We start from the raw sequence: 26,874 nt of genomic DNA, 5'->3' as shown, positions 1-26,874 counted from the left end.
TTGAATTCCAAAAGATTATTATATCATGCTTGTGGTATGATGTCCCTTTATTTTATTTATATGTGATTGTTGTTCATTCTAAAGATTTAATTACTCGAAATATTTATGTTAAAATTAGTCCTGGAATATTTTAAACAGCTGTACACTTGTTATACAGTTTTACTTCCTTATTGCTATTTAATTATTTTAATTTGTAGCAATCCTTACTAAAATTTGGAATTATAATATGTATTGTATGATTAACAAACTGATTGAGTTATATATTTTGAATTCGATTAGTATTTTTTGTTCTGTGGTGGTAGTTACAGAAGATCGATTTCCAAATTTCTTGACATAAATGTTTCCTTATCTACCGATATAAATAGGATTTTCTGGACATTTGCCTGAAGAAGAGATCAGATTGCAGATCTCGAAACGTAGTGTTACTGATTTATTGTTTCACTGAACGATGGCAAATGTCCGGAAAAATCCTGCTTCCTTCACAATCCTTCCATCGTCAAAAATAACCTACAAACAAAGGATATAAATAGGCTATGCGTTCATACGTGGTCTGGTTGTCCAATATGGCTCTGACTCACAATTTCCGATTAAGTATGACTCATTTACCCGAATTATTAATGAATTTTCTTGACATTAGATAGCTAGTTATTACATATAAGTCTTGCATATCCTACTTTGGAAAACAATGGCTTCACTTAAACAGAGTTTTAGATTCTTCCCTATTTTAACAATTTTATATTTTAAGGATTAAATTAAATTAAAAATCGCATATTTTACAAATAAGAATTTTAAGATTGGGTCTTTCCTGTGTTGACGGATTTGCTCGAGTACTCGGTAAAATGTACAGTAAAACATTCATTGTAAGCCTTTAAGCGTACTCGTATTATATTCGTGTGAGTAATAATAATCACTTCAAATTGCCAAACACGATCGTTGAGATTTTATCCAGTCATTACATGCAGCTCTAACTTTTAACATTCGTGATATTTTAGAGCATTAAGGAAATATTCTTTAATAGCACTCGAGAATAGAACTCACGTGGACCCTCGACTTTGGCGAGGCCTCGCTTATCAGCAGTTGACAACACTTGAATGTGGAGGGCGTCAACAGTTGCGTAACCTCGCGAGCAGACGGGGAGCGGTGAAACAGCTCATCACCGTCACTGTCGATGTGTGGTGAAACAGGGAGATGTGCAGTCGAAACTAGGGATCTCGGGAGTCGTAGGCTCACTGGGGGCAGGAGTCTTCGGTGGAGAGAAGAAAACACCAACTTCGAGAGAGGTACATGCTAACAACTGGAGCACACGTACACAGAACACACGTACAGAAGTACCGTTAAACATAAAGGAATGAGAGTAAAGAAAGCTGACCATCAGCCTGCACAACACTCACGATAACACAACAAACCCGTATGTAAGCTCCCTTTGTCACATTGTCACGCGAGCACAAGTTATCCACAGCTCGAATGCGAGCTCGAAACGGCACAACACCTCCCGCGGGTCCTGCTCTCCCGGCCGAAAGGACTCCGGGAACCCGGGAACCTCCCCGCAGTTCCGAACCCTCTCCGACCACCGAGAGCCTCGCACTGGGAGAACAACACCAGGAATCTGTCTGTGATATGTTATCGTGAAGATAGGCGAGCGCAAGATACCAGGATTATTATATATAGCTGCAAACAGAATTCAAATATTTCCACAGATAGGGCCTTACAATTTATAGGTCTTATCAATGTATGCAGACCGCGGAGATAAGTGCCAAACCGCCCGGTCTTGTGATGGAAGGTGGATGCGGCGACAGCCGAGTCTGCCGGACTCTCCCCTGCACACCACACACCACACACCACTGTACCTGTCCCAACTGTGGTGTACTGTGGTGTCGATTGTCCACAGTTCTAGAAGTACTTGTATCAAAGAATTACTATTACAAACTACATTACGATAGTCAATCTTCACATTTCAGAGCGAAATGTATTACAAGAGACAATTTATCTAGGCTCTTAGTAGAGTTGGGCTAATTTCCAACTACTTCAGAGTTTCAAACAGCATTACATGAAGGGAACTGTGGCTAGCAAATAAAAAACATTTAACATAATGTATGCTATAAAACAATTCGGCTTAACATGTCTTCCTAACTTTCAAATTACAATTTGATAAGTGAATAGATCGTGGGAGATCTGTTTATCAATAATCTGTTTTCCAATATTTCACCGCAATACTTTGGCGAAATTCTTTGAATTAGAGGATGGTAATTTGTCGGTTTGGAGAATAGGTTTTGAAATATTATAAGCTGGATTGTACAGAACAACGGTACGGGTACCACAGCACAGCCACGCCACCGCTCTCTTGCTCCAGGCTAGGCCCCGCTACGATAACACCGTTATCTCTCGAGAGCTGAGCAAACTGGGGCTTTATTAAATGATGTCACGTGATCAGCCGCCATTTTGGATCTCGATTGCCGCTCTCATCCTGTGCTGTCGGGTTCATGGCAAGAGGGGCCAGCGGTCTGGGGCTGCCTCGCACGTACAACCTCCCTAGTATGAAATTGACTGCATAAACAACTATTCACGTCTTATACTTGCCTTCTAGATCTAAAGTAACTAACTATACAGATTTACTTCTGTAGTGTGCATTGTACTTTTTGCAAATAATCACTGACATACCTGAGTTCGTTAGATTAAAATATTTGCTATAACATAAATTCCTGCAGGTATAGCAATAGTAACATCAGAAGACAACTTGTTGTATTGTAGTCGACATTATTCACTATTCAGTCCACATTAAAACTTCTAAACGATTGTGTAAGCTTAAATTAAACTTCGAACTAAATCGAACAAACTATTTACAAACTGCCAGTAATCCACTGGACTTGCTAAAAATGCTCTAAAGTCTGTCAGGTAACAGACTTAGAGCACCATTGCACAATACCATCCTGGTGTAAAAACCTGTTTAAAGTAGACTTTTAATAACTACATGGTTTATTGTACTAACTTTATGCGCTAAGAAGTATAGGGCGATATATAGGGGTAGTACTGTACACTAATAACAGTATAATTTATAGTAATAATTAATAATAAGGTTAGACATTTGTTGAGTGCTGTAAAAAGTACAGTAACCTCACATTTATAACTCAGACATTTTCTTTTAAAGAAAGTTGTTAAAACGTTTTGTTGCAAGTTTCTCTCTAATAAAGAAACGATAATTCACATCAGAGCTGTTTACAGTTATTGTGTTCATTTATTAAGTTAAAAATTCACACACTCCAATAATTAAATTTTTATTTCTGTAGGGCTTCTTGCTTTTAAGGGAAGCAATCATCAAATCCACATAACTAAAAATAAAGTGTATTGTATTTGGTAGCTTGAGGTGGATTCGGAACCGTGTACCATCTGAAATCGTAACGTGGATAGCCTATAATACATTTGGCTGGGTATCAAAGTTTAAAATATTTTATTAATAAATAATTATACAGCCAGATATCGCTATTTCCTTGAGGGATGTTCTGGAGATCTACTCACAGGTTGACAACATTACGGCATGTTATGTTTTAGAGTTGCCTTACTCATGCAGAAGTTGAACTTGGGCAACTGGGGGTGAGTACTATCCACTCTACTACAAGGGACACCAATCACAGATGTAGCTTTGTTATAACTGTGCTTACGTGCCAAGTTTTGAGGAAGTCGGTTCAATAATATTTGAGGTGTTCCATAAGTATTCATTAATTCAATTTCATTAAAAGAAGAATAATCGTTGCTGCTTCATTACAAGTTACGAGAAAAAAGTGAAAATTGAGTTACTCGAATTTTTTATTTATTTTTTATTCTACTTGGTTTTTATGCTTTTTTATCTATTTTTGACCTTTACTTTCATAAATCTAGCATTCAAAAGGTTGCTATCTACTGTACTGTGTAGCCAACATTTACAGCAAAAGTAAGTTCAGCAGTACTGTGTCACAAATGTTGCGTTGTGACAGTCTCTTTAAAGCTGAAATACGAGCAATTATTTTAAGCACTTGAAATGTTGTAATTTATAAATTAGACATTAACCTTCATATGAAATAATAGAAGTACTTTATATACACCTTATTAAAAGCCCGAAATATCGGCTAGAAAATTATATTTAACTACGCATTACCAAAAGATAGGCTACTCATAGGAACATTTCAATATTACATTTAAATTTATGTTTCAATGGAATTTTGGTTATCGTCCATATTTTAGTATTTGTTTTTCTTGGTTCACTATTTAACTAGTAACATTATTAGTGAAACATTATGCTGAACCAAACCCAATGTACATAACTGCCAAATGGTAAAATAGATCTTTGTGGAGTTTTGGCCTTAATACATAATCCTGGTAAGTTTAAAACGGTAAGCTGTGAATAATTCGGCAAATCCTATTAAATTACGACAGCTTATTTCGTCTCCGCAATAAACCCGACCCTAATAACAGGTGTTACGCCGTGAGGTTAGCTAGAGAGATCCAAGATGGCGACCGTGTGGCGTCCAATGGGAAGCGAGTATCCCGGCTGTTGGCCAATCGGAGATAAGTGTGGCGCGCGATATAGTCTCTTGATATCACTCACCTCCAGGCCTTCACAGTGATAACACTATCAGGTAACTAGAGCTATCATATCTTATCCCATCGCCGCGCCGCGTGCAGTACTGACCGCTACAAGTGTGGTGGCTCCGCGCTGTACTGCACATATCACTATTTCTTATCGATCAAAATAGTAGATAAATAGCGATATACTTTTTTATGTGACTTAAATATACCACTTTTATAAATTTCAGTACCGAATAATCAATTTATCTTTATGGCATTACAAATACTTCTAAATATTTTGTAAAAAAGTTTTGGCTTTGGCCAGAATTTAGCTAAGTGATTTTGTCAATTATAAGATACCATAACAAGTAAACATATTTCATAAAACAAAAATGTACCACAATTTGTTTGTATAATTAAATAAAGAATTTGCATAAGAAATATTAGTAGTAAATAAAAAAAAGTAAAGAATTTAAATTTATATAATTATTTGGTGGTAAATACCGTTAGAAAATCTCGAAAGTAATATAAACTACATAAGCGTATATTCACATAAATCTATTTTTATACCCAATCGACTTAGGGTTAACAGCTCAATATCTCGTTTAAATTGTGTATTTTGAAAATGTATATCGTTATATTGCATATAATCTATGTAGTACCTTGTACTACTGTGGGGAAATACATGTCTTAGTCACACTTGTGTAGGCTATAAGATCAAACACCGAAGAGTTATTTATTTGTATTTCTACCTGCACCATTCTCCAGGTGAAAACGCTTAAAAATGTCAAGTTTAGAAAAAACAAAGATTGTTTTATTATATTTACAACCTTTGGATAAATAAAACATACAGTTTAATTTGGATGAATTAAATTAAGTGCAAACTTTGATATTCCACGTAAAAAGCGTCAAAATAATCATATTATTTTAATAAATGTTGCTCATAGTAATTACATTGTGCACCATCAATGTCAATTCTTTAAAGTTAAAAATTTCAAACTTGAGAAAACTCAACATATTATCAACGTTAAAAATGTGGTCTTGTCACGCTTTAAAAGATACAAAGATCATTTATAAATTTGAAGGTTTAAAATGTGGACATTATCTAATATTATTTTATATAACAGATTTAAAAATTTAAAACTTAAAAAATCGAGTAAATTCTTGAGATGAATAGAAAATGCAATCAAAGTTTAGTTTGAATAATATTATTGCATTTAAAGTCATAGTCCTTGAATAAAAAATTACACATTAATTTTATCCCTTTTAATTTTTAATTATTTATACCTTAAGAATTATATTTTTAATTTAAATAATTTAAAGAAACGACATGTTTTAATACTATCTATTAAAAGATTGGGGTTTAAGAAATAAAAATATGCAGTTCACTCGAATATGGTTCATCTACTGTAAATAATTAACCATAATTTGTCTTTGGGATGAACCTAAATTTTGTTTCAAAACCTACCACTCAACGTGGGATCATCCAAAAAGGATTGTACTGAAATTAATTTGCCTGAAAAGGTATCTGAAGAGCTGTATCAAAAGTTTGTTATAAAAAAATATTCCAACCGAAATTACGAGAACGAATGGTAGGTAGTTAATATTAATTGTCAAGTTAATGTTATTGTTACAGATATATTTGTTATATTCTGACATTCCTGTTATATTTCGAACAGTGGACTGATACAGATTTGTTCACATGAATTCACCCAGCTCGGTATATTATGTGAGTCTGGTAATTGGCAAACATACTCATGTACGGTTTGAAATTAATATTTTAAAATAATAATATTGTTGCACCTAACGTGCTTTAGGAACTAATAAGTTGTCATAGTGTTCGGCTTGAAATTCAAAATGTGTCTTAAATTAGAAATAAAAAATATTTCTGAGAATTCTATTGTTGATTAACGAAAACAAAGTTAGTAAATAGTGCGAAAATATTTTTGCACCTTCTTAAATATAGCGAATTAAACTAATAAACATGCCCAGTCAGGTTTGTTAAAAATTCTCAAACATATTAAAGTTACTTATTAGTTAATTATTTATTATTTATATAAAATACTCTTTTGATAACTATAGCGTAATCTTTATCAAATTGTTTAACAGTAAAATATAATTTTCATTATTTATAGTTTATTATTTTCATTAATAATAATATATTATATTGAAAAAAAAAAAAAAATTATGATAACATAAACTGTATAATAGGTGTGTTGGGAACGTCATATTCCTAGTATTTTCTTTGAAGAATATTCAATTGTAATAAATTCACGTTGTTCTTTAAAAAGCGATAAGGTGATCATGTGATCAACTTTGCTCTCGTTGAAATTCCAGCTATTCTTTACAGATTTGGATTGTTATATCATTACAACTCATAAAAGTAAGTTGTAAAATTGAGACATTAACTAGGTTTTGCGTTGATAATAGGTCTAACCGTTTACCACAGCACTACGTCTGTTCTTTAGAATCTACTAAATTTTAAACTTCCCTCTCCGACTGATATCATCACCCCAGGGATGATTCTTAGCTTCTTTTCAAAGATTGTCTATCTTACCATTCTTGATAGTAACGCATTTGCCGTTCCGAGAAAAGTTTAGTTGTCAAAAGAAATATTCATTTCTAAAAAGTGTTTTAAATTAATATTAAAATGTTCACTACAATTAATGAAGAAACACTCATGATGCGAATTCCACATACACATAAAGAAAGAAAAGTTCTGTTGTTATAAGGTGCTCAGTGAAATTTGCAATTCTTGTAAAAAGTACGTAAACTTATGACAACATTAAATATTGAAGATTATCACTTATCACTTACACGTACACATTTTCCATGCGATTGTACCATTCTGCACTTAGGAAGTTGCAGGGATAATGATTATTGCCACTTTAGGTTTTCATTTGGTTCGAGACCGTAGATAAAGGCAGTCTCTAACATAGTTTTGGATCATGAGCGTAACATTTAGTTCTAGTACACTCCGAAGTAAAGGATGATAATGTGGCCTCAAGGATCACAGTGCAATAAAAAGCTACAATAAAAATTGTATTAGTTCTAACACAGCCTTAAATTAATTATCAATATACTTATATTATTTACTGTTTAAAACGGAGGTAATGAAGGTAAGATATAATTCTTATACATAGTCCATACAGACACACTTTTTACTTTGTTTACCAACTATTCTTAAAACGTACGAGGTATAAATACGAAATGATTTATTTTGGAAAGTAGGCTATACATTCCGTCAAGGCTATAATGTGTGTAAACCACTCCAGCAACATAAAAGCACTTCTTACATTCGAACAATGCCCGGCCATTGGTGATGGTTCGGCTGGGGAAGCCGTTGGTCCCCAGGTTAAGTGTTAGAAAGGGCTTCTTAGCCCTAACTTCGCCTGGTAAAATAACACATCTTTACTTTAACAATGTATACCACACGAAACATTATTGGTATTCGATAATGCTGTTAATAAACGTCAGTATTAATCGGAAAATGTAAAACTATAAACCTCTCAAAACAAAATTTAAATTTAAAATGGTGTAGCTTTCTTACATAATTGAGCAATGCATTGTAAGTACTGTATTAAAATAATTTAAACAGGATTTGGTAGCATGCCAAATATTTGACAGTTATCCAAATACTAGCCCATATATTAGTCACTGTACGAATGAAACGCGTTCCTTAGAATTAAAGGGGTGCTCTACGGGAAGAGCGTCACAACGAGAGCGGAGCGAGTAAACATCCTGACAAACAGTATCGGGCCGAGCTCAGTGCCTTGGGGACCACAATAGTCTCGGTCCATTGCTTAGTGTACGGTTAATACACAGCAGAAGATGCCATCCTTGTTGGCATCACCACTTCTCGTGAGTATCTTTACAGGCAATGCGAAACATACCATTATACTTACATACATACATATATACATACATCTATATTTAAGTCATTTCTTTAGTTGAAACAATAAAGGTTATGGGGCCTTTTTTGTAAATACAAATTCGTAAACTTATATTTATTAACAACTAAGCGAAAAGTCTGGAAATAAGGAATTGCAGCAAAATATTGTTTTCAATTACGATTTAAGTACTTAATTAATTAATTAATTATTTATTATATATCATAGGCCTAAACAACAAATTTGTAGATTGTAACTTTGGACCTCTCATAATAAAACGATTATTTTTTTAGTTTAGGGGGTAATAAAAGGTTTATTATTATTTTCTGATAACTATAACTAGATAACATTTTGTGATAGTAACTGCTTTGATATTATTCAAATTTAAATTAGTTAAATACGTAAGAGATATTTTTCATAGCGAACATTTTGTTGTAATGTATATGTTTGCAGTGCGTATATTTTAAGTAGATTCATACTAATTTATTCACTGCATTTGTATAAACAAATCTTTATCTATGACCATCATGATTACAAATGTGGTTATTGACAGAATTTTACGAAAGATGGAGAATAGACTTTGGACAAGTAAACAGAGCGCGGTCGTGTTTGTGGTAAGGGCCAGACAGACCGGGGTATGGACCCATAGTTGAAACAGTGTCTACTCGACTTCCTAGACGCCTTGTAGTTGGATGGATTTCAATAAAAACCTTTATAATGTGGTTTGGAAGAAATGTCTTCCCGGGATGTTAAATCATTATAAGGTTAATTAAGCTTTTTGTAATTATTTTAGAGCTGAGATAGCGTAAATACGATAAATACGGAACTACTGCCATGACAATTAATGGCCATTTAATGATACTGATTGACAGTATTTATTAGATATCACGTTACGTTCTCAAATTATTTGTCTATTTTAGCTATGTATTTGTATTTTTGTAATTGTAAAAAAATAATTAACCAGGGTGAGTGACATATGGTCACTTTCATGGGTGAAATATATTTGAGCTGTTCTTGTATTCACTGTTGACTTTAGCGATAATTTGATGTTCTTTAAATACTAATCAAACTAACTTCATATTGTTTGTATTATGTACATTTTAACCGATATACATGTTAACATTTTAAACTCATTTTACGATAGCTAAAGCTATTTATAGTATAAATTTTATTTAATTAGCAGTTAAACAGTTTAAATGCTCAGATTTCTTTCTAGGACAATGCATTTCCTCTCGTCTCGTTTTTAATACTGATTTAGAATCATTATGATATTCATAATAAATTATTTGCAGGGGAACTTTTATTCCTTTACAATTTACTGTCAATATCAGGATGTGTTCTGTATGCCTCAGTACGGTCCATGAAGGGTGTATCAATTTATTCCATCAGTAAATAGTTTTGTATGTATAGTAATGTTGTGCTGTGAGTTTTACTTTCATAACGTCAATCTAAGGCCCCATCTGTGGTGATGCCTAGAAATTAACCATGGAGGACAGTAACCAAGAGGCCGGCAGCCCCACGCCCGGGCCTGGGGTGATCCGCACAGGGTCTGGCCAGCAACTGGTGAGGACCATCACCACATCCGGACACATCACCACAGCTCCTCGGGGTGAGGACAGTAGTTCACCTTCTCAGTACCACGACAACAGGTGAGCTGATCCATACAGTTATACAAACTATTGATGTTTTATTGGTAACTAACTCATAAATAGCTTAAAAGTTAAGTTCGCTGATGCAAGTAAAGCGCCAGGCCTACTGACTAGTTTTTCTCTAAGCTACCCTGGGCAATTATTTTCATAAATGCATGAATTTGGTCATAAACTGACACGGACGCTTTATGAGGCAAATGGATACTGAGGATGTTTTCAGTTCATTTGTTAAGTCAGTGTGCAGCAACCAATGATTCTTTCCTACAATCTTTTCTCCCACATTTATAATGAACGCCTTATAGTTCCAGGACTTTGACCTGAAGTCTGTATCCTTCACAAGGAAGTGATAACGCGTGGTAGTTCTTGAGTTATAGATGCATGGGTTGATTATAGTTTGGGTGAAAATCCTCTGAGATTGTAGGCCTATTGTAGCACTTTAGTCACGAAGGTGGTGTTTATGTCTCCAGGGAAACCCGTCTCTTCTGGACGATGCTCCAGGATGTCATGTGACCTAAACTTGCATAGACGCAATAAATAGCACATAAATAAATTAAGTGCAAGCAAGGCCAAAGGCGCAGCTCTGATTATAGCAGTTTTCACACAGCTTTCATAAAAGTCCTATGGAATTGAGAGAGTTATGAAAGGTTTCGAATTTTGCACACCTCAAAAATGGATCACTAATATGTTGTAGATAATGTATTTATAACTTATTTTATTTGCCTTTCAAAGCTTTTACAGTAGTCAAGTCATTACTGTCAACACGAGTTTCTGCCGCGTCGAGTACGGCCATCGACAACGTCATCACAAACATCCCAGACGTTTCGATCTCTGTTCTGAACGCGGCCATCTCGGATCACTTCGCCCAGGAAGCCATAATTACCCACACCAAACCAAAATTTGAACCTCCCTCCGTGAAAATAAAACGAGATTTAAAGTCTGCAAATGTTGATCTTTTCAACAATTGTCTCAGGAAGGAGTCGTGGTCATTCTTGGATTCTTTCGATCAAGTGGAGGAAGCCTTCAATGCATTTTTAAAGCGAGTAATTTTTCATTTAAATGTCACCTGCCCATTCAAAAATTTCAAAGAGCGTTTTCAAAGGAAAAGAGATACCTGGATTACCCAGGATATTCTCAAATCAAGAGAAAGGCTCAAGTTTTATCATTCGATATATGTAGGGACAGAAAACGAACAATTCAAAACTTTTTTTCGAAATTTCAAGCAAAATTATCGAAAAGAAATAAGGATGGCCAAGGCACGAGATGTCGAAACCAAACTGAGACAATCAGACAATTTTTCAAAAAGCGCTTGGAACATTATAAAAAACAGCACAAAACAACAAAGTTTTTCAAAATTTTCAATTCCAACACTTAAAACAACAAATAAAATAATTGATGATCCGTTTGAAGTGGCAAGTGAATTTAACAATTTTTTTTCAACTGTGGCTGAACCAGACGACTCATTTTCGGATAGCCCTCGCGATGATCCATTGACGAGACCGATCTCATCTATGGTTCTTTTTCCTGTGAGTGAGGTGGAGGTGGCCCGTATCGTGCGGGATTTGAGACCGAAAAAATCCAGTGACACCAATGGCATGTCTGTGTGGTTGCTCAGGGGTTGCTTCAAATACCTCTTGACTCCAATCACCCGACTGATCAATCTTTCATTTGCTCAAGGCGTATTCCCGTCAGCATTGAAGATTGCCAAAGTTATACCAATTTTCAAAAAGGACGATGCTTGCATTCCAAGCAACTATCGTCCAATTTCTATACTCCCAGTTTTCAGCAAAATTTTTGAAAAAGCTTTTCTCAAACAATTTGAACAATTTCTTGATCGTTACGAGGTTCTATGTCCCGAACAATTTGGGTTCAGAAAAAACAAGTCGACAATCGATGCTGTAACGAATCTCATTTACAATGTTGTCGAGGGCCTAGAGAGGCGAGAGCACGTGCTAAGCATATTCCTCGACCTCTCTAAAGCTTTTGACTGTGTGCATCATGCAACACTGTTGCACCAGTTGTGGTCAAGTGGTATTCGGGGACTGCCGCACGATTGGATCTCGTCTTATTTAAAAGATAGAGAGCAGTGCGTGCAGATTGCGAGTGTCTTGTCAGGCAAAGTTAAAATGCCCTACGGTGTCCCACAGGGATCAATATTAGGGCCAGTCCTTTTTCTAATTTACGTCAACAGATTGAATTCTGCAATCCAGAATGGAAAATTGATTCAATATGCTGACGACACGACTCTCTGCATCAGATCAAAATCAAAAAAACGAACTTGAAATGGAGTCATTCATTGAGTTGAATTCATGCATCGAATATTTCTCCAGAATCAATCTGAAAACAAACAGTTCAAAATCAAACGTCATACATTTTTGCCTTCGGCAACAACAAGAGCAAGAGCTTCGACCCGCGGTGATGGTGGACGATTTCCTTCTGGAAGAAACAGACTCCATTAAGTTCCTTGGAATGTACCTTGATCGGGGGCTGACATGGGACGATCACATTGAAAACGTTTGCTCTAAGGTTGCTTCGGGAATTTATGTCCTGCGCAATCTTGCAAAATTTTGTTCGTTGGATGTATTAAAAATGGCCTATTTCGGTCTGATACATCCACATTTGACATATGGCTTGAGATTGTGGGGAAGCTGTTCCAAATACAGATTTGAAAGAGTTTTCAGATCTCAAAAGAAAGCCGTAAGAATTCTTTCAAAATTAAACCCCAGAGAGTCGTGCAAATATGCCTTTAGGGAGCTTGGATTGCTGACCCTTCCCTGTCTCTATATTCTCGAGGTGGCCTTGTACTGCCGATTTAAATGCGAGTTGGTGCAGGGTAGGGATGTCCACCAATATGGGACTAGAGGCAGGAATAACTTTCGAGTCGAACAGCACAGAATGGCAGCTTTCGAACACTTACCATCTCAAGTTGGAGTCGGACTAATCAATAGGCTCCCTGAAGGCATCAAACAACTCAATGAAACAAAAAAATTCAAAACTCGACTAAAACATTTTCTTATGTCAAAGGCATTTTACTCAACTGATGAGTTCATGATGGGCCGCTGGGATGAAAATTTTTGAAATTAACAACCACGTAATCCCCGGTTCTGGTACATACAAGAATCGTATTGCATTGTATGTATTTACCTTGACCAATATCATTTATCTGATGTACTTATCTACTTTATATAGTTACGTTGACGCATGCCATGCAATATTGTAATTGTTTCACGCAATAAAGGATATTATTATTATTATTATTATTATTTGTTTAATCGTTACAATACCGGTTACAGACAAAAACTGCCGTCACCCGAGGAGTACCAGCCGACTCCGGGCCACTCGGAGCACTCCTCGGCCCACAACTCCCCGGCACCTCCACCCGCCTTCCACCAGAACTCTCCAGCGGCGGCGCTGCACCAGGAAATGCAGGAGATGAAGCGATCACCCCAATTCCTGTCGGTACAGGAGGACGAGGTGGCGAGGAGCCAAGGGATGTACGGAACAGGTGCTTGCCAGGGGTTACTGGCGAGCATGGGAGAGGGTTACCAGAGAATCATGAACCAGGAAGCCCACCACGAGCGCTACAGCGACCAGGTGGATGGACAGTACAGCCTGCACATCAAGTACGAACGGGAGGAAGGTCAGTAGTGTCACGTGTTGTGTAGAAGGTAATGCTGACATGTGTTGACAGTAAATGATATCAACTAAGGTGTGATGGATGTCGTTGTAGGGAGTGAGAAGCACGTAGCTGCCCACGGACCACACGGCACGACCTACGTGACGCTGGAGACCCTGCCCCAGACCCAGGTCCAGCCACAGTACCACAAGCCGCCCTACGGTGAGGACAACTCGCCACCGTACCCGGCCCCCGGCCAGTACCGCGAGGAGCTGGGGTACTACCCTACCGTGACAAAGGAGGAAGGGGGGGCGGTCGTGTACATGAGACCGGACAAGGGCTACCAAGAATCTGTCCTGCCGAACCACTATGAGGGCGGCCAAGGACAACAGCAGGTACGGAATAATCAGATAGTCGGCTCACATTGGAACGGGGTATGTACGGTTCGTGTTCAAGCACTGTCACTGTCCACGGTTTGCAGGTGACCGTGTACGGACCCCGGTACAAGCTGCAGGACCCCCAATACTGGCCCACCTCCGAGTACGTCGCCTACCCTAACAACGCGGTGTTGGACTCCTCGTCGGTCCACATCAGTTCACCGCCCGGGTTCGTGTACAGTGGCAACGGCAGTGCGTGGATGGACGAGCAGTACGATCAAAGTGAGTCATGCACCGGAGTCATTGATAACATGCCTCAGTACTTCTTGTGTCGGTAGTAACAGTGCTATCATACCTTGTATCTGTGCAGACCTAGTGCTGAACGGGTCTGATATCAAGGAGTGTGTCAACTGCGCCGCCAACTCGACGCCCCTGTGGCGGCGGGACGGCACCGGCCACCATCTCTGTAACGCCTGTGGACTCTACAACAGGATCAACGGCGTCAACCGCCCTCCTGTCAGGACACACCAGAAGAAGGTCGCCTCTGTGAGTTATCATGTGCACTTTACTAACAAGTGTAGTGTTAGACCGGCGTTCAAATTTACAACTGGAACTGTCATGTGTGACGTAAATGTACATCAATGCTGCTTGAGAAAAACAATCTTTTAAGGTAGCCGATTAATGCACTAAAACACAATACTTAATTGCTGGTATCCAGTGCTGGTATTGCTAAAAGATATACCGTCAACTATATATACATAAAATGCCAATTGAGTACGTTAATTTAATTTAGTCATGGACACAAGCATATATTAGAATACAATTAAAAAACAATATCTGTGATACGGATAACGCAATGATTGTACTTTCTATACGAGGCGTAGACTTTGAATCACTATAACTTTCAATTAGTTAGCTATAACGAAGAAAATATCTTGGTAATGAAGGTTCACGTTTGTATGTTCTTGCATAGAAATATACTAAAAACTGTGATATTTTAAAATCAGTTTTCTTCATACTGCTGAGTTACAAAGCTATAGTTAACGGTAGATTTAACACAATTTAAAAAAATCACCCACGCGTCAATTTAGGCAAATTCTCTGCAACTGTTACTAAATCACAAAAATCGCAAAGTGAAAAATCTTAAAATGTGATTCTTTCTTGGAACATTTTACTCAGTAAGAGAGGTTTCACACCTTTACACCAAATTAAGAAAATACAGAAAGATGCTGAAATTTCTTGTTTTCCTAAAGATAGCCTAATGAAATTAACTCGTTATGCTCTGAATGTATATTTTTCAGACTCTCCCCATTTCTTAAAGACAGAGAAGATTGATTTAGATAAAACTGTCTTGCCACACTGATCTTGATTATTTATAGTATTTGCATTGGGATTCGATAGATGAACTGTACACATTGTGTCCTCAAGTACACTGATATACTTATCACTCAGACGTTAATCAACGTGATAGATCGTAAGTGTAGATCTCCAAATATAATATTCTTAAAAGTGAAGAAATACTAAAAAATATTATAACGTCTTTAGCCCAACTGAATTTTTCTGTTTTGATCCACGTTATTATCGACAAACGTTAAAGAATACACGGTTATTTAAAAACTGTTATTAATAATGTTTATTTTCTGTGAAAATCGGTAGATAACTTGAGATAACACTTATCGTAATCTTTTTCTGTCGCAGTATCACACAACACATTCTCTTGTCTGCATTTGCTATTTTACACATGTAAGGCCTAATAAATGCAGCCAAGCGAATATTTTGCCTTATAAATTATAATACATTTTCTGTTAAAATATTAAACAAAAACTTCACTTGCCTGCATTTGCCATTTTACAAATGTACAGTATAACAAATACCAGCCAGTCTACTACGTGTGGGCTCTACTTTCAATTAAACAATATAAGTTTATTGTTTGTGTTACAGACGGGTAACCGACGCACCGGTGTGTCCTGCGCCAACTGTAGCACTAACACTACTACACTCTGGAGGCGCAACAATAACGGTGAACCAGTCTGCAACGCGTGTGGCCTCTATTTTAAATTACACAATGTAAGTTTATTGTATGTAAAAAGTTGATTATCTGCATCTTTATATTAATTAGATTTTATTGTAAAACTCAAGTCTGATTAAGAAGAGCTTTTACAAGTACTTTTTTATGTATATACAACATTTTTGAAGTATAATAATTTTGGTGTTTATGAAATCTTTTTGCTTTCACGGTGTAAAATTGTTACACAATTATAATAATAGACATGAATAACTGTATAATTCTCCATAATGTAATCTCAATGGATATTATGCGTAACTAATTTTAATTAGTCAAATAAATAGCCATTAAACCATACTTGATTCATGACCTTACGTGTAAAACCTTGACGAAATTGGTTGTATGTCATACACCCGAAAGCATTCTTAATTGCTCATTTCATGCTTCTTCATTTTAAAAATTTTAAATCAAATTTATAATTTTTTAACAGTATGTATCTTTACAATTCTTTGTACCAAACAATTTTCGATTTTTCCTGTTCAGGTAAAAATATAGGAATAAAATAAATATATGTGTATTCTTCGACTGTCCCCAATAGTAATTATAATTAGTCTACTTAAAAAATAGTCTTCTATTTTTTTGTAGTCGCCAATAATTTTGTATTTGATACAGCTTCATATAAATAAATAATAAATATGGTTTATCACGCTTTAACAAACGTACACTAAAGGAGTCAGTAAATCCAGACTATTTCCCATAGTTTAATAGTTACATTTTTCAACAGCTCATAATTGCTCGTAAAAGAGTTGATTCCGTTTAGAACTAAAATGTATTAATCCGTAAGTATTTAGCGACGTTTTCAAAGCTGAAGGCGATATCGTTCTCCTGAATTCACTTAACAGCTGATTTTCTGAGGAGTCCATCCAGTAGAGAGCAGTATAGAGGACTCAATTTGTAATCCGATAAATACAGTTTTCCACGCCTTAAGATATGTAAAGCCTGTTTCTAATTATGATCAAATTCGATTATATCTGTAATGAATTTGGTACAGTTTATTTAAATGGAAATGGAAAGTCTAAAGATGGGTTGAATTGTGGGAGGGGGGAAGTGGGTGACTCGCGCCGCCAAATATTGACTTCTACTTCCCTTTCCGTCGATCAACAGAGACTTCCTCAACACTGCCGGACATCCTACGCTCAGGGAACCCCGAATCTTGGGACATCGGACATCCTCCACCCACGGATCCTAGAGTCAGACGTCATCACATGTCATCAATGTTTGTGCGACCCACACAGGATGTGCCAGTCGTACAGGTTGCAATCTTTGGATATTTAATAATATGTCACTAGAACACGCTCATAGGCCAGGCGTTGCTTTTCGAAATGGATATTGTTATTGCTGTACATCAGCATAATATTATAAGTTCATATACATAGAATTTGAATTAATAATATTTTTTTTTCAAAACTTTATCATTAGAATTAAAGTTATAGGGTTAAATAAATATTTTTGGGATCTCTGTTACATTTTACTAATTATATAGCATTAAAATCTGCAAACTAACCAACTTTCGACCTGTTTAGCGTGTGTTAGATAGAGCCTATTTAATTAGCATTCTGCTTTTCTTGTGAATGTTAGCGTATTTAACGATATGAGATCTCCCAGGATTGGTTAGGACATTCAAAATCTGCAAACTAACCAACTTTCGACCTGTTTAGCGTGTGTTAGATAGCCTATTTTAATTACATTCTATCTATGTGAATTAGCATTCTGCTTTTCTTGTGAATGTTAGCGTATTTAACGATATTGAGATCTCCAGGATTGGTTAGGACATTCAAAATCTGCAAACTAACCAACTTTCGACCTGTTTAGCGTGTGTTAGATAGAGCCTATTTAATTAGCATTCTGCTTTTCTTGTGAATGTTAGCGTATTTAACGATATTGAGATCTCCCAGGATTGGTTAGGACATTCAAAATCTGCAAACTAACCAACTTTCGACCTGTTTAGCGTGTGTTAGATAGAGCCTATTTAATTAGCATTCTGCTTTTCTTGTGAATGTTAGCGTATTTTAACGATATTGAGATCTCCCAGGATTGGTTAGGACATTCAAAATCTGCAAACTAACCAACTTTCGACCTGTTTAGCGTGTGTTAGATAGAGCCTATTTAATTAGCATTCTGCTTTTCTTGTGAATGTTAGCGTATTTAACGATATTGAGATCTCCCAGGATTGGTTAGGACATTCAAAATCTGATTCGTTTAAATTCATCCTTTGGAGTATGAAGTAAACCAGAATAATCCTGAATGTTTTTTTTTGTCCACACAGTTGAAATGTTGAAAAATGAGAAGCAGGTCCCAAAATATTAGCCAGTTTTTACACTTAATTGCAATAGGTGAGCTAAAATCAAAACACCCCTTTTAAGTTAATATATAGAAATTCTTCTTTTTTAGTATTTATGAAACGTAAGCATACATATGTCTGTTGTTCAAAAATTTAAGTTATTCCATTTTGAACATCTTTGCTTCGCCTCAGTGGCAGTAATCAACAGGCTATGGATCAATTAACGTTTTGAGCTGGCAAAGTTATCAAAGTAAAAAAGTAACTTAAGTGAGAAAGAAAGCAAAATAATGGAAATTAGAAAATATCTGAAGTAGTTTTCTTTTAAAACATTCTGGTGTTCTTACCAAAGTTAAAAACAGAATATATATTTTTGATATTAATCCAAGGCGTGCTTCACTATTTAGGGATTTTGGCTATCGAATATGCCTTCGGGATTTTGGTAATAAATAATTATTATAAAAACAAGCTTTAAACAAGTGTTATACAATCTAGCTTGGAATTAAATAGTGCATTCTTCTCATTCCATACTCACAAAGAACTAAAAGGAACGAATACTTAATTTATCGACCCACGAAATTCAATGTCTGTTAAATATTTGCTGTGCTTACTTACTCAGAAAGAGTTTATTTTATTACTTACAGATCATTGTGGACCTAATTTTAGTATAATTTATTTCCCTGCAATAGATCTATGTTATTGTGACTAATTAAAATAATGTACAATTCCTGTATGTACTGATAGGTTTACGTACCTATCCCCCAAACACTAAAGATCACATTCAACTCTATGTAATTGGCAATGTTTCAGAGATAAAAGAGCGTATGCTTGTATACAAAAAGCTTATCACAATAAATACAAAATGGCTGCAGTGCAGACTTTAACCAATTGCCTTTTTGATAGTGTGACTAAAAAATATTTGTATTGAAAATTAGTAGTTCAAATGTAAAATGCTTTAAAATATCCGATTTCTACATAAAAAAGATAACATTAAAATTGATTTTGTTGTATCACTAAATATCGAATTTACAGGTAAACAGGCCAATCTCTATGAAGAAAGATGGCATTCAAACTCGCAAAAGGAAACCCAAAAACCCTTCATCAGGACCCATGACTACAAGTCCTCTAATGAAAACTGAAAAACCGGGTAAGTAATTTTAAGATAAACTCATTGTTGTGCATTAAATATATTATTTTATTCAAAATGCCCCAAAAAATCGTAGTAAAAAATAAACTTGAAAATATAAATTTTACGATATACTTTATATCCTTTTAAAAATTATGGATTACTTGGTAAATGAAAGTATAACAGAGAAATTAAATAAATTTCAAAGAAATCAATGTTTCCCGTATGGTAAATTAGAAATAGTATACAAGTATATTATCAATATTATTAAAGAGTAACAAAGACACAGCCTATACCTTGTTTGTAAATTATTTAAATTTTGAAATTGTAAGTTCAAATTTAGACCAGCTATAATAGTAGATATGGATGTGAGCGTGCAGGTGTGTCCCATAGTTGATACAATAACTGCTGAACTGGGACACACAGGCGGCCAGGTAGGCTTATCGTTGTGCTAACACCATAAGGTCGACACGCTGTTTACTTAAGATAACATTTTGGACCTTGTCGCCTCGCCTGACTGACTATAGTCGATACACTGAAGGATTGTCACCACTACGCAATGCAGCCTTGAATTTTAATCTTTACAATGCGTCAGAGTTATCGTAATTATTCAATAATGACTTTTATATTGTTAAAGTTATATTATTAGGTGGATTTGTTGTTTCGGTTTATAAAACAGTGTTATTGTGCTTGTCCAATGTTCGGCCAATAGAGAGCGATCGAGGTCCGTGTCTGTTCGCTGATAGATCGTACATAGTCTGAAATATATTGGATACTAAATAATTGTGCTCAAATTCACATTAGTTTCTCAATAAAAAGTACACAATTTTCTGGAGAGAAATATTTATGTATGATATTGGTCAACAGAAATTACCATACAACGAACTTGGTAAGATGATAAACGCCACGAGTATTAATAATTTCTACAAAAAACAAATCAACAAATGAAATAATCAAAGAAATTGTAAAACGACTATTTCTGGAGCTGGTGGGCGTGACTGCCATAAAAGTGGCTGTCGGATGAAATAAATATTGCTTTCTGTATGAAATCCAATTTATCCAAGTTTGATAGAGAGGGACGAGATGCCTTGGTTGTGTTTGGTAAAAATCACCCTTAGCACAGGTTATAAGCTGTTATTATATTTATTTTGTTTATTCTATCAGTTAAAGAAACGTTTTAAAATTTATTTAGTTCAGTTAATCATTTATAAAGGACTTTCGTCAACACTACAGTGTGACAATGGACCTTTATTGTTTAGCCTAAGACCACTCTCAATGTTAATGTTCACGATGAATGTTCCAGAAGGAAAGATAATTCTGCCACTGCTGGACAGGGACGGCGGACACTATCTCCCCTCGGGCTCTCTCCCCCCCACCATGATACAGAGCATGGGGCGTCAGTACCCTAAGTGAGTGTTGCCCTGTTGTTTCTGGATCCAGAAATTTGGTTTATTTAAGAAAAAAACCTATATATGTATAGTTTATAGTAAATGTATTACTTTAATGTTTTATAGTATCTAATTTTGTAACGGTAATTCTAGACTATTTAGGTTCTTCAGGAGTTACTTCAAACCTTTATCCATCTTTGGCATGCCTATAAAACGTGTTTTAAGGATAACGCTAAATTAACTGACTGTTCATAGTTCTGTAGTATTGATACATTCCAGTCTGACAGAATCCAGGCTAAAATACCGAGACACTCTAAAGTCCTCTTCCCAACTTAACTTTTGAAGGGCTGAGTGTTACATATCTAGTTTGTGGCGTGTAGCAATATTTCTTTTGGACGTTCCTTATGGATTCATAAATTACATTCTCCAGCTCCAAAAATAAAAAAGGGGGAGCGTGTCAATTCCCCTATAGGTCAACGTACTTTTGAATGATCCATCTATGATTATCTCAAATTGATTATACAAAATAACAAACGTATGAAAACCATACGTTATGATTGCTCAATCCAAAATTGCTATAGTTTAAAAGAGACAAAATTCTGCCTAACCAAAGTCTGTGCTAGATGGAGTCAGCCTAGAGACCTCTACTTTTTACCAATATTTTCATTGTATTTCATTGTACCTTTAAATGAGTAGGATTGGGTTACCGTTATACATACTTATCCCTCCTCGAAATTGGGATTATAAAGGGTAAGTACAATATCTTTAATCTGGTTATCGTTAATTTGAAAGTCCTTAAGTTCACTCCATTCATTATGGTAATCAACTAAATTGAAAAATCACCTTTTTTCAAAGGCACCCATTATTGATGGAGTTGTCAGAACGTAATTATCTTTGTATCATAAGTTCTTTTTTTGGGTTATGTCTGTATAATGTATATGTAATAAATATTATTAATTTAGATTAAATACAGTAAAGATGAATTTTGGAAAGGCCCATCATTATTTACTAAATCATTTTAATTCTTCTTTATACAAATTTTCATTTTTAAATAAAATATTAATATTTTACATATGCATTAGATATACTTCCTGTTCTTTAGAATTGTACCTCTTTGCATTTTTAATAACACGTATTTTTATAGTACTAAATTGTTTATAATATTAATTTAACAACTTTTATTTAAGTTATGTGGGTCTGATGGTTTATTTGAAAACTAATGACCTCACAGAAATAAAATAGAATTATTATTGGAGTATTTGTTTTTTAATTAAGTATTAAAATGCAATAAGATAGAAGCTGGTACAATGAATACCTGACTATGTTGTATTTATCGATTATCTTAATTAAATGGGTTTTATTATTTTACCTTAAGAATTGAAAATAAGAAGAAAAATAAATTGCCTATATTTTTCACTGTCTTCTCTGGAGTAAATAATACAATGAATAATCAATCTCACCCACGTCAATTACACTCGCCCAACACTTTCTCTCTACAGTTGAGGTGACTTATGTTTATACAATAATGTTATCATATATCCAAATCTGCAAAAGTTAACCACGAACACATTTTATAGAACAGATTACAAATTTTCAAAATTACACCAACAATATACGAAGGAGCTGTATGGAACTTTGTGTAAATTACAATATGAAATGTCGACATTGACACCAGCGGTGCAGTGACAAGATAGTCTGTGATAGTTACTCTGTTGTAATTCTCTTACACTGCCATTATAAAGATATTACATATGAGTCATGGTTCATATGATGCACTCGGTCTTTGGTAAGTCGATTTTTTTAAATTTTAGAGCCAGTGTTTAAGATAACCGCTCTGAGACAAACAGATCAAAACTTCGTGATTACTTAACGAGAAGTTTTAGACAAGTAATTATTAGAAACTTAATAATACCAAGGAAACTGTTAAAGTAAGGATATACAATTTTAGGTATTTTAATTAGATTTAGGAACATTACACTCAATCATGAATTATAATTTAAGAAAATAACTTGTTATCATCTAAATATTTCTTAAGGGCATACAAGTTGTTACAAGAAAATACTTGGCATATCATTAAGAAATCCTTTTCGGAGTACTGTAAAATGTCGTAGCCTTATTTTAAATTTGTTTGTATCTGATTTTCAAGATATTCCCATTTAATTTAATAACTTACAATTCCTAGTGAAGTGATTAAAATATTTATATTAAATTTTCTGTCTTTATACAAGGAACATTAGGGGTTTCGTCTGAAATATAAAAACATTCTTAATCCAAGGGAAAACAGAATATATCGCCTTAAGCAATATAAACTCTCGGCTGTGCATAGCTATCAGCTCATGTCACGTGACTACAACAGTGTGTGATGTTACAGTGTCCCTGGGCTAGAGCCTATACACGGCGGTCCCTCTGTCATCACATCCACACCCAACTCCATGAGGTACGAGTGACAGCGGCCTAGGAGTCAGACTCGCTAACCCACCAAACTAAACCCTAGTGTGACTTCCGGAGTGATTCACTTCAATAACTGAGCCATCGAGGAACCAAAGAACTTTGTAAATGTAATAACGAGTTTGATACCAGCGTTATAACTCTGATGTTATTTGTGTATACGTATTTAAATATTTATTTTATTATGAATACGAGATGTTATCTAAATGTAAAATATAGCATGAGTTAAGTTTAAAATAATTGCTTTCCTTACTGGGAATCTGTGTCAAGTAGAATTAATAGGTAACAAAGCAAACACAATTGGGAAGTTATGGTGCCAGTGTACTTTACACCCTAAACTTACGGTGTGCAGATGTAAAAATGTTGTTACAGTTGTGCCTCAATATTTCAAAGTATTGTTAATTTTAGAATTCAAACTTCCCAGCTCAGTTTTGCCAAAGATGTTCTATGTGATATATGACTGTAGCCATAGCACTAAATTACTATACAAATAAACTACAATCTAGCGCAACTATTACATCCAAAGTAATGCTTATGATAAGTATGTAAATGTTTTGTAATTTATAGCATCTAGTCATTTTTATGTAAGTAAAACATAATTATGTTTTGATTCAAAACTGTGTTGTTATTTTGAAAATATTGTTTACCTATTAGGAATTATGAATAGATTAGTGTGATATAAAGCAAAGAATGGGTAAATTTATTTAAATCACTTATAATGATAGATGTATTAGACATAATAACTTACTTGTTTATTAACGGAAAATTTATTTACAATTGAGATTACTATTGGTTGTTACAAATGTCAGCTCATTAATCAGACACAGTACTAAACTAATGTGAAGCAAGATGGCTTAAAGACAGGAACAATAGTACAGTAAAGAACCTAAAGTGATAGTGATACAATCGTGATCAGATAACAGAACTGTAAAAACAATAACAAAACCAAGAATTATAATAATATGGTAACAACTGATAATATATAATGTAACAACAACAACGATAACAGTAGTAAACAACAACAGCGATAACTGGCAGCAAAACAACGACAAACAATTCTGTAACTATATCTCTATAAATATTCTGTTATAATTCTGTATAAATATAACTCTATGACAACAAAATATAATAATACCTATAGTTGACGTTGAAATAGAACAGTTGATTATTTGTAAAATGTAATTATATTTCTTGAGAGAGTGTCCCATAATAACACTATTCAGGTTATAGTTATACCGGTGTCTTAAAAGTCCCCCCTCCCCTGTTAACTTTCTTATGAACAAGAGATGGAGTAAGTTACTTTGAGGGATATTTGTATAACCAACTGAGGAGTTTTTTGACTTATGAAAGTTTTTTGGGGTAAGTTAATTTTTTTTAATACGAACCCCTAGTAAATAACACCTTATTTCAGAGGTATTAAAAAGAGAAGAATGGCACAAACTAAAGGTCACTAATTTTACCCTATCAAATTTGATGGCTAATTAAAGTTTGAATTGGTTATCCCCCATTGCTAGTGAATAATTTTGTTAAGAAATTAAATAGTAAAACATCTTGAAATCAGTTTCACTCAAATGAGATGTTCGAAATGGTCACTATGTACTTCTTGATAGAAATAAAGCCTGGATTAAAAAAACTGAGTCTCACATTTTGTACCATTTCAGTTGTGATGAGGTAGCAGGCATCTTCGATCCTTGTCCTTGGAGTCAAAAATTTTCATAAATCAAAAATCCCCCAAAGTAAATCACTTCATGTCTATTCATAAGAAAGTTAAAAAGCAGGAGGAACTTTTAAGGCACCAGGTATAATACCATTATATAACTAAAAATATTAATAATACCTATATAATATAATATTATATAGATTTATTTTTATATAAGACCCTAAGCCAACAGGACCTCATATTTAGATGTATGATGTCAATTTGCGAAATTCTAGATTAGTACATACAGTTTAAAAATTATGTAACATAAATAAATATTTATATTCCTAAAATCTGACTTATGAAAATTTAACACACTAAATGCCATAAAAGTCAACGTTAATCGATTGCGATATAGTAATTTATGTACACGAATGTTTAAGAATCTCAAAACATTTTTAATACCTAATCAAATTTAGGAAACAAATTAGTCCAAATAACCTGTTTTACCTTACAAAAAGTGGGGTAGTTGTGAATCTGTTTATATATGCTTAGGGTTGGGCTCAACTTACATGGATCGGGTCCTTAAAACTTTGTGAAGGTTGTTGATTTGTTTTATTTTGTTATTTATAGCGCTAAAAACCATACTCTGAGCAAAACAGTAACTATTTTATGTTATCTACAACATACGAGGTTCATAAGTTATGTCGAGAACATTAAGTTTGTTGAAAACAATAAACAATAATTGATATGTAAAAATACTGTATGTATACGAAACTGCAGAGTCTATATTGAACAATTTACACTCAATGTGTAATATATGTTGACTCATTCATTTACGAAACCTTACAACTTAAAATTGAAAACTTTGAAATCAAATTATAGAAAATGTTTTATTATTTAAGAAACTAAAATTTTAAAAAGTATGCGTTAAAGCTATAAAAATGTAATAAGAATAAACTACTACATTCTTTAAAATAATAAACTAAATTGAAAATTTTACTCTAAAACTGTAGGAAATATATTCATAAATAAGATTGATATTTAAATTTCCTCTTAGAGAGAATAAAAATTACTACTTTTTCGCTAAATTAGCGTTATAAAGTGAAAAGGTACAAAACTATATGGTTTTTTTCATTAAGATGAGATTCTAATGAAATGCATATATTACAAATTCACAATTACCCTAGATTTTGAAAGGTGGAATATTTTTTGTTAAATGACTAGACTAAATATGTAATGTACATACAACAGTTAAAAGCCATGACGTTTCAGTTCTAGATATTCTGGCTGACAATTAACCAACGGTACAATTATAATAATGAATTTAGACGTGAAAGAATTGCGTATGATGCAATATCAACAATGTAATATTTACAATGAGTATAAGTTGTGTAACGGAAGTAAGCCTCATTCCGTTTTCAGATACGTCCTTTCTTGCACCGTTTTAGGCATTATTGAATAAGAATGTGTTGTGTTTACAATTTGTCAGATGCTATAAAGAACACTGCCCGCCAAGTCCCGGACTTCCGAAGCCTCCGTCATATGGACGCTCCTTACTTTTGCGTTACTGGCCTTTGGGAGCCCTTAGCTCCTAGGTCCTCTCAGTCTGGAAGTTCTCAGTGACTAGAAACTCCCAGACCATGGTAGGCCCTAGCCACTGACAGGTTGAGGCTTAGCAACTTCCGGCCTCTGGCTCCTCTTGACCTCTGAGAGATATCAGAACCACCCTTCAGAACCACCCAGGCACTGGCAAGTCCCGGCCATCGAAAGCCTCCGTCGTATGGCACTCCCAATTTTGCAGTTACTGGCCTTTGGTAGCTCTCAGCCTCTAGTTACCCCCGGCATCTGGTACATCTCAG

At 34.8% G+C, this 26,874-nt stretch overlaps 1 protein-coding gene across 2 annotated transcripts in view; it reads left to right on the top strand.

Moving 5' to 3' along the window:
• The window catches only part of LOC124359573, a 39,171-nt gene extending 15,181 nt beyond the window's left edge, over window positions 1–23,990 (top strand). The window contains exons 1-10 of one of the 2 annotated variants that reach the window (XM_046812444.1): window positions 4,533–4,610; window positions 9,906–10,078; window positions 13,369–13,715; window positions 13,806–14,086; window positions 14,173–14,350; window positions 14,439–14,614; window positions 16,010–16,135; window positions 19,444–19,558; window positions 20,841–20,946; window positions 23,297–23,990. In XM_046812444.1, the coding sequence (XP_046668400.1) occupies window positions 9,915–10,078; window positions 13,369–13,715; window positions 13,806–14,086; window positions 14,173–14,350; window positions 14,439–14,614; window positions 16,010–16,135; window positions 19,444–19,558; window positions 20,841–20,946; window positions 23,297–23,372 (1,569 nt within the window). In that variant the 5' untranslated portion in view covers window positions 4,533–4,610; window positions 9,906–9,914 and the 3' untranslated portion in view covers window positions 23,373–23,990. Of the gene's footprint in view, window positions 1–4,532; window positions 4,611–9,905; window positions 10,079–13,368; window positions 13,716–13,805; window positions 14,087–14,172; window positions 14,351–14,438; window positions 14,615–16,009; window positions 16,136–19,443; window positions 19,559–20,840; window positions 20,947–23,296 lie in introns of those variants that run through there. The other variant, XM_046812443.1, reaches the window with a different exon arrangement.
• The last annotated feature ends 2,884 nt before the right edge of the window (window positions 23,991–26,874 follow it).

The sequence above is a fragment of the Homalodisca vitripennis genome, chromosome 4 (genome assembly GCF_021130785.1).
Source record: "Homalodisca vitripennis isolate AUS2020 chromosome 4, UT_GWSS_2.1, whole genome shotgun sequence".
Lineage (NCBI taxonomy): Eukaryota > Metazoa > Arthropoda > Insecta > Hemiptera > Cicadellidae > Homalodisca > Homalodisca vitripennis.
The sequence above is the reverse complement of the archived record's forward strand: the minus strand, read 5'-3'. Positions and strand labels throughout refer to the sequence as shown.